At 42.7% G+C, this 9214-nt stretch overlaps 1 protein-coding gene across 1 annotated transcript; it reads right to left on the minus strand.

Moving 5' to 3' along the window:
- Window positions 1–543: 543 nt before the first annotated feature.
- On the minus strand, window positions 544–6461 carry grin3bb (glutamate receptor, ionotropic, N-methyl-D-aspartate 3Bb). Its single transcript, XM_058639440.1, has 8 exons — window positions 5820–6461; window positions 4480–5584; window positions 3971–4116; window positions 3659–3774; window positions 3377–3528; window positions 3115–3279; window positions 2871–2938; window positions 544–2189 (listed from the first exon to the last, which is right to left on the minus strand). The coding sequence occupies exons 1-8, from the start codon at window positions 6440–6442 to the stop codon at window positions 1388–1390; spliced, it is 3177 nt and encodes a 1058-aa protein (XP_058495423.1). The 5' UTR covers window positions 6443–6461; the 3' UTR covers window positions 544–1387.
- Between the last annotated feature and the right edge of the window lie 2753 nt (window positions 6462–9214).

Below are 9214 nucleotides of genomic sequence, written 5' to 3' on the forward strand. Positions count from 1 at the left end.
TTTTACTCAGTCTTACACACCCTCTCACGCAGCCTATTATCAGAGAATTAAATCTACATCACATTAATATTGAAGTTAACTATTTAACAGGTTCACAATAATCTATGTCCATCTATGTGAACACACACACACACACACACTGTTAATCTAACAAAAATTCAGTAAACTATAAAGTCCTTATTAAATTAAAAGTAAACTTTGGTATATGAGTGTACACAGGACAAGTATACCGAACACTGTGGACACAGACCAGTTGTCCACCTCTGCTGGTGAACTGAGACTGGACAGAGACTGATTTGGACTCATGGAACAGAAAATCCAGGTCCTGCAAAGAAAATGAGTCATAAATGAAAGTGTGCAGTGATGAGAGTTAAACAAAGAGAATCATGTCTCTGTCCACTGAAGAGACATCTATAACAAACTGGAGATAATATTTCTGATATTCCTGTTCCTAATCCTCAACTATAATCCTTAATTGTCCCTGGAAGAATACAAATAAGAATACATTGATCTAGAGTCTTCAGAAAAATATAGTTTATTTGTTACATATTTATGGGAAATCCTACGTCAACATCAAGCAACGTTAAAAAGTCTGAATTTGATCAGATTCAGATAAACCTGTGTTAATGTGAATTGACAGAATGTGGATTTGGAGTAAATATGTTCAATTCTGTGTAAAAGTCAAAGGTCAAAGTTTTAAGAAATGACATCATGAACACATTATTTTAAAACATAGTTTCACTCATTATTCATATTTATATAAGACAGATGAATATAATACTCATATCTATATATAATCTAATATTCATCCTCAGAAGAACTTTGAGACAAAGAGACAGAACAGTGAATGTCTCATAGTCCAGAAGAAGACGTGTTAAATGGTACAAATGTTTTGATCTAATATTCACATAAATGTGTCTCTGAGACAATAAAGTAACATAATGTAGGATTTCAACCTTCAAATGTTTAAAAAAAGATCATTTTGAACATAAACTCAGAACAGTGTGAGAATCATCACAGGGTCAAAGGTCACTCTGAGAACAACATTATAAAGACAAAGGGTTAGTTTATAATATATTAAAAAATAAAATGTCATCATATTTGTATAAAAGTTGAGTACATCGTCATTAAAAATCCTGCTTCACTACCGTTTACCACCTGCAGGTGGAACCTGAGAGCAAATCCTACATTGTGTTACTTTAAGGGTTGATTTAATATTTTCATTAATCTATTAAGATTATTTTTTACATTTCAGTTCAACAAGAAAAACATTAGGAAGAATTTTCAGTTTTATTATAAACTGTATTATTATTATTGCTGTTAAACCTTGTAAAATATATACTTGTCATGTGACTATTAACAGGGTCATGTGACCCGCTCAGAGACATCACGTCCTTTGAATGGACAGTCCTCTGTGAACGGGTCGGACTTTGGACAAAACTTTGAGACGAGGCTCCGTCATCGTCATCACACACTTCTTGGCAGGGGACAGCATTGCTATGGCAACGGCAGGTGAGGGGTTTGCCAGAACTCCTGTATTTGTTGGTGTTGTCACTGTTGTTGTCATGGTTACCGGAGGAATGTTGTTTGTTACTGTGGCAGCAGGGTTGGAAAGACTGGTCTGGATCTCAGCCCGTCTTGCCAACGCTGTTCTCAACTTCTCCCTCATCTGTTCAATCTGGTCTTTCAGCTCCTGTAGCTCACCTGTGAGGGGCGGGGCCACTGCAGCAGAGGGCGAGGCTGCAGGGGGACTGACTACAGGTACAAGAGAATGAGCAGCAGCTTTGGGTTGAGCAGACGAGGACGAGGAGACGGAGGGTAGGGACCGAACCAGGCTGGTAAGAGAGGCTGCTGGTCCTCCGTTCTCACAAACCATGCAGTTTGTCTCTGCTGTACGATTGGCTGATTCTGCCACCTGACATTTAGCTCCACCTCCTTTGATATCAGAAGCAGCAAGTCGAGCAAGTAGGCGCCGGGTGTTGAGGGTCTCCAGGTTAAAATTCACTTGTTTGAAGTCTCGAGCATCTGAGAGGACAGCAGCAGTGTCCATTCTGGTCTCATTGTTCCACTTAGCTGAGACTCCAGGAGCTGGGGGCCCAGGAGCCAGGGGCCCAGGAGCCAGGGGCGCAGGAGCCGGGGGCCCAGGAGCCGGTGGCCCACAGGGAGGTTGAGGGTTTAGTAACTTACAGCTGAACACAAAAAGAAAAGATTTGCTTTAGGATTTACATTGATGTTTGCATTGATGTTTACTTTGATGTTTGCTTTGATGTGTACTGATGTTAACAATGATGTTTACATTGAAGTTTGCTTTGATGTTTACACTGATGTTTGCATTGTTGTTTACATTGATGTTTACACTGATGTTTACTTTGATGTTTACACTGATGTTTGCATTGTTGTTTACATTGATGTTTACACTGATGTTTGCATTGGTGTTTACACTGATGTTTACACTGATGTTTGCACTGATGTTTGCACTGATGTTTGCATTGTTGTTTACATTGATGTTTACACTGATGTTTGCACTGATGTTTACACTGATGTTTACACTGATGTTTGTATTGGTGTTTACACTGATGTTTACATTGAAGTTTGCTATGATGTTTACACTGATGTTTGCATTGGTGTTTACACTGATGTTTGCATTGATGTTTACACTGATATTTGCATTGTTGTTTACATTGATGTTTACACTGATGTTTGCACTGATGTTTGTATTGGTGTTTACACTTATGTTTGCATTGATGTTTGCAATGGTGTTTACATTGATGTTTACACTGTTTGCATTGATGTCTTTTGATGACTTTGCTGTGTGACATTTATACATTATCAGGTCAATTCTAAAACAATGAATAACAACACTGATGGACCTTTTTCCTTTGTCCAATCGCTGTTTCTTCACGTCATCATACGTCATGTTCAGAGCTCGATGGATTTTCTGTCAAACAAAAATGTCTTCTGTCACTTTTCATAAGGTCTTGTTAGAACAAGAGGCCGAGTTTTAGTGTTGGGAAAGTTTCCAGAGGATAATTCAACTGTTTTTCATGATTTTGTTCAAGAAAAGTTAACAATACATTTCTTGTTTTCTTGTTGAACAAAAATAAAGAAACTCACTTGTGATGTGTGCAGCCAATACTTAAGCTTCTGTCGGCGGCGGATGTGTGGCAGGACAAGTCGATAGAACGCATGTTCACCTGCCAGAGCCAGCAAAGCTCCACCCACTCCAAAGCACAACAACACAAAGAGTCCTGAGAAGTGACCGATCCCCATCTGAAGAGTCTGACACACAACAACACAACAGCACTCAGAAATGACATACAACAGCAGTTTATAAACATAAAGAGTGTGTAATATATTTATGTAAATGTAAACTGACCTCAGTAACAGCAAACACTCTGTTTCCACACGGAACCACTTTGTACCACTTGTCGTGCAGCAGATCCATGAATCCGTCTGATTTATATCTGCTGATGATCTCAGAGATGTTGGACGTCAGAGGACAGTTCTGAGGGAGACCGATGCCATAACCTGGGTAAGGGTCAGTTATTTACACACAGTTATTGTTTACTCCACTAATAAGTTGGTTAAAAAAGTGACCTGCTCTACCACTGATCCACAGGCGCTCTGATCTGTCACAGACATATAAACACATTGTTACCTTCAATGGCAAATGGTTTTCCAACTGTTGCCAGTTTACAATCAGCATCGATGGAAACTTCATAGTCCAGTAGAGCTTTGTCCATGATGAAAGCATCAAGACGAGGGGGATCTGTCCTTCAACACAGAGACATGGTTACTATAGCAACCAGCAACATACAGCAATGTGGTTACGGCACTAAAATGGCTGAGAGTGACAACAATGAGTACAACTGGAAACAATATCTGTGTAGGAAGAGGAAATCATGAGCTGATATTCAAACATTAACATCTGATGAGACCAGTCAGGCGTCTGTGTCCTCGGTCCTCTTACTTGAGTGCAGCGACTCCTTCAGGTGTGGTCGGCTCATTGAAATGTCTCATGTACTCATGTGTCTCTGGAAAACTGTTTTTCATGTAATCCTCAGCACTGCTCTCTCGGACCGTCCCAAAACGAAAACCCTGTGAGGGGTGGTGCAGCTAAAATATGATGGAGACAAAAAAGTGATGAAGATAATTTCTGATGTTATCATGTATGAAAATACTGACAGACAATAAAATCAGTGGAAATTAACAGCAGTCATGTTTAGGGTTATGTTATTTAAGACCTGGCTCCCGTAAAAGGACTACTGGTCCTGACACACACACTTTTTGAAATAAAAGTCATAATTCATACACCACAAATGATTAACTTACATTTAGTCTTAATAAAGGCCAACACAAGACTGACAATGTGTCTTTATGATCATGTCTAACCTGGTAAACATCAAAACACCACACACATCAGACAAACAGAACATCAGACAAACATTAAAACATCAGACACATATCAGGTGTTGTCACCTTGGCATCGTGGATCCCTGAGACATCCTCAAAGGTTTTCTCTCCCACCATGACAGCAGCAAGGTTTGCCGTGTAGCTGGACAGCACTAGTAAGCAGAAGATGGCCCACAGATTCATCAGGAACCGACCAGTCCAGCACTTTGGTGTCTTGGTGGAAAATGTACGCCCAAACAGGACAGCGTAACACAGGTTCAGAGCTGACGAGTATGAGAACACCTTCATTCTGTTGCGTCCGTGTGGTGTCATTCCAAATGGACTCTTCCACTCATACAGTGTGAGGAAGAGTGCTGTGATGTGCAGTGCCAGGAAAACACCAACCCACATGGACCAATGCAAGGGCCACATGAAGGCTCCGATGGGAGCTGCCGTATCTTTACTGCGCAACAGTATACCCAGGCTGGTCGAGAAGAAGGGTGAGGTGAAGTCAATCACCTGACTTCGAGCCGAGTTGATACTAAAGGAGGTGACAGCCAAATCTGCCAGTCCATTCAAAAGATCCCCCACCAGCCCAGTCCACCGACCCCCCTTCCACGCACCATACTTCCCATCTCCGACAATGTAAAGGTCAAACTCAAAGCCGAGGTCCTCGGCCAGCTTCTCCAGCAAATCAATGCAGTAACCATAGCAACACTTGCTGTAGTGTGCAGGGAGAAAGCTGCTGTTTCCCTCTGCCACTTCCCTAAAGAACCTCTCCAGAGTCTCTGAGCTGTTGGTTCCAGCATCCAGGCAGAACTGTCCGGCTGTGCAGGTGCCCTCAACATCTGCATCACGCGTGAACACAAAGGTGAACACAAAGGGATGTTCCACTAGAGTCACCACGCGGACACGACTCCCCATCACAGGCGTCCCTGCCCTCCAGCGAACCCTGGCCCTACTGCCCAATCCCTCTGTCCTGTGGTGATGTCTGTGTCTTTGCCATAATCCCTGATCTTCCAACTGCAGCTGACCTCCCTCCCAGGTTCCCACTGTCACCCAGGACGGTTGACCCAGAGCATTTCGTCGCAGGCTCCAAATGTGAAATCGCTGTGAGGTTAAGACCTGAGACTGGTCCTGGAGAACTCTGACCAGACCCGTCACACCAGAGAAAGACACGTTGGACAAAAACCTACAGAGCAAAAAGGAGACAAACAGGTGAGAGGTCACCTCATAGATCGTTGACCTTTGAATGACCATGGTAAACTGAATTTTGATATTTCAAAGTTAACACATTGAAGGGTAAAGTTTATGGTGTTTATCTCAGCAACAATAACAAGTTTCATATCTCAGAGAAAACAGATCCAGTTCATGAACGTGAACCCCCACCTGCAGGGGGAGGAGTCAGTGACACAGATGTGACTTACCTGGACAAATACTGTCCTGATGATGTCACCTCTTGTTTAGTGTGTTTGTTGTAGCAGTCGACAAAGCTGTGAATCAGTGAGAGTTCTGGTCTCAGCACAGACGCCGCAGTGATGGACGTAGTGATGAGCTGGAGAGCGTCTCTGATGTAAAAGTCCAGCGGTTTACGGTTCACCTGTCCGTACGCCAGAAGACCAAGAGGCAGCCCAATGGTCTGAAGTGTTTCAGGGTTGAGTGGCTGGCCCAGCACCCAGTGCATCGTGGGTAAGGTGAGGCCCAAGTCCTGAGCACTGCGCAGTACTGCAGCTGCACACTGTGGATCAGAACCAAACAGCAGCACCGACGCTGGCAGAGGCTGCTTCTGTCTGAAGTGCTGGGACAGAAAATGACGGATCTGCGTGTCGTCATGTGACCACTGTGTCAGGTTCAGAAGGGCCTGCATGTTCAAGGGGACCCAAGATTGGCTGTCCCACAATGCACTGCTCCGACCCTCCAGGAGCTGCAGGAGAGTCTGCGTTTCCTCCCAGCCGCGACACAGAACCACAGTCCCCTCCCTCCAACCGGACCGCCGCAGAACTCCCAAGACCAGATCAGACAGACCAGAGTCAGGAATCCCTGTCATCATCTGCAGGTGGAACTGATTCTACATGAATACAGAGATGAAAACAAGATTATAACACGAATCACAGCTCAAATATCACAAAAGAACAGATCATCAGGACACAGATCAGGATCAGGGCACGGATCAGGATGCAAACCAAAATGAAACATGAAAAATTAGAGAATCAACAAGTCTTCAAGGTCATGGCCAAGGTCAAGGTCAGTGACTTTCTACAAGAACAAACTACAGAAGAAGAAACAAAGAAAAGTTTATTTTAACTGAAAGAAGTCATGAACCACACACACACACACAGTTACAGTGAAAGGGTGAATAACATCTCATTTCTGCTTATTTTAATGTTTTTACATGTTTACTTCGCTGTGAAAATTAACTAATTCAATGCAATTTTCTGTAATTAATTGCGATTAATTGCAAAAATAAACCTGAGGCTAATAACAGATAATTGTTTATATAAAATCATGGAATGAACGTAGAATCAACACAAAAAGGCTCTTGTGTGTGTTTTAAGGTGTAGGTTACCATGGTAACACAAGGTTCAGGGTTACTGACTATTAAAGCCCACATAGACCGGAAGCTCCAATTAACGCTGCGTTTGTGTGTGTGTATCTGCGTCATTACCTCGTTTATGAAACCCTAAAGTTTCAGAACAACAGTTCAGCCACTGCTGAGAAAATAGGGTTTTATTGTTTTCCTGGGCTCTGCGAAGCGGATCGGCAGTTCCTTAGTTTGATGTTGTCATCAGAAATCCTCACCACTCCTCTCACCACCATAGCGCCTCCCGGTGCGGGCACTAGTCTGGGCACATCCGGTTGCGTACATTCAACCGCAGAAGAAGAATTACTACTCTCGTTGTAGCTGCTGAGATGCAGAGCATCCACCGTGCCAGAGGGGGAGCTGTGTATCTGAGAGCTGGCCTATCTATTACGTCACTTCCAGGTACCTGGCCAATCACAGGACAGTAGGAAAGCTCTCGTTGGCTGGCCAATCACAACACAGTCCACATTCTGGGGGTGTGGTTATGGTCTGAAACAGCGCGGCTGACGAGAGCGTCAGTGAGGAGATATTTTGATCGGCTCGTTTGCAGCGATTAGGAGGTTTTTAACCATGAAAACAAGTTAATATATGTAAGTAGACCTCCATAACTAACATATATGTGTGATACAAGCATTCTATGTCGCCTTTAATGTTAGTGAACATGTGACATTTTCACTGTTTCATTAGTCTGGAGGATTCAGGTGAGGGGGCGGAGCTTAACCTGAGTGCATTTTAAATGATTCAAATCACTTTTTCAAAAACCAAGGCCAATAAAATCAGACATCAGCTGAAATTATTTCTTATATGAACTAGTAACATAAATACAGTATGTTCCATCTTTGTGCCAGTTCCAGTTCAAACAGGTGCACATGTGCATTTTCACTCCATAGAGACAATTTGGTTTATTCCTTGTTTACATTCAGCCAGTTACTGAGGCAGAGTACTTTGTTTACATTATCGGGGGACAGGGTAGATTATGAGAGGGATCTCAACGCCAATGACTTTTCATCCCTTCATCCTGATCATCCATGATTTAACGTTGACAGCACTACTATATAATTAAATATGAACGGAGTGAGCGACGCAGGTTCTTGCTGGACAGTAAATATCGGAAAAAGCGAGTTGGCTCTGAGGTCCATGTCCCGCAGCCAAAAACTAAAGCACTTTAAAAGGTTTTTATGGAGATGCTTCTAAATAAGGATGTGAACACAAGGTCAAGAGATGTTTATGTTTGAGTGAGAAGACAGTCACAGTCACACTCATGGATGTGTATACATGACTTATATCCATATATACACATACATGTATTTATTAAATGTATGTAAACTCACGTGTCTGCACTGGATCTCTTTCTTCTGCACTTTATGTGTGTCTTCATCACATTTCATTTGTTACCACTTGCACATTATTACTTTGTTTTAAACTTTGAAAACAAGTTACATCAGCGCCATCAAAGATCCAGTGATCAAAGAGAGGATCCTCCCGCACTGACCGGGCCAACCCTGGCCCGCCGAGCAGAACCCCTGGGCAGACTGCACGGACCCCGTCTGTTTTCCTCTCAACAATTTTCTTCCAGATTCTTTACACCTTCTCCTTAAGGAAGACTAGCTTCATGGGCAAACTTGACCACTATACACCAAAACGTATTACCTCAATGAGGGTACCAGTCTTAACCACTGAGTCACTCCACCCCCCTGGATGGAGAGGATCCCATGGATGTAGCCATCCTTCTTGAAGGAGATGCTACAAGGATGTGGCAGCGCTGCTACAGTATATGAGACTGTCAGTTGTGTGGATTACAGTGGATTTTTCCCTTAAGAGCAAGGATGTGTTCATGCAATTCTCCAGTTACAGAACAGCAGGTCCTTGAATGTTATACAGTTATTACATTACATTACATTATGACACTTTTATCCAAAGCGACTTACAAGGGAATTGAGTACAATCAGCCAGGGGTGGAGTTGAACTTGCGACCATGATGTCTTTTGCACACATGGTACCGGTCTTAAGCACTGAACCACTCCACCCCTGGAGTTATATAAACGTATTTTTCAATACAGTAAAAATGACTGACGTATCAGGACTTTAACTGTAGCCACTTTGAAAGAAGCGACCGAGGTTAGCTCTGACGCGTTTAACCAAACAATCCACTGAGATTTAGCAATGAACTTTTTACTTTTTAAAAGATCAACTCATGCACAGTAAAGTGCACAGTCATGTGCATTTTATCATGAGTTGATC

This window comes from Solea solea, chromosome 9 (genome assembly GCF_958295425.1).
Source record: "Solea solea chromosome 9, fSolSol10.1, whole genome shotgun sequence".
Lineage (NCBI taxonomy): Eukaryota > Metazoa > Chordata > Actinopteri > Pleuronectiformes > Soleidae > Solea > Solea solea.

What these genes read in the sequence shown, in the direction of transcription:
- grin3bb (XM_058639440.1), bottom strand. Translation starts at nt 6,442, where the DNA reads ATGATGACAGGGATTCCTGACTCTGGTCTGTCTGATCTGGTCTTGGGA. An exon ending in TCAGGACAGTATTTGTCCAG is followed by an intron (nt 5,585 to 5,819) that starts GTAAGTCACATC and finishes TTTGCTCTGTAG; the next exon opens with GTTTTTGTCCAACGTGTCTT. An exon ending in GAGTGTTTGCTGTTACTGAG is followed by an intron (nt 3,280 to 3,376) that starts GTCAGTTTACAT and finishes GTTGTGTGTCAG; the next exon opens with ACTCTTCAGATGGGGATCGG.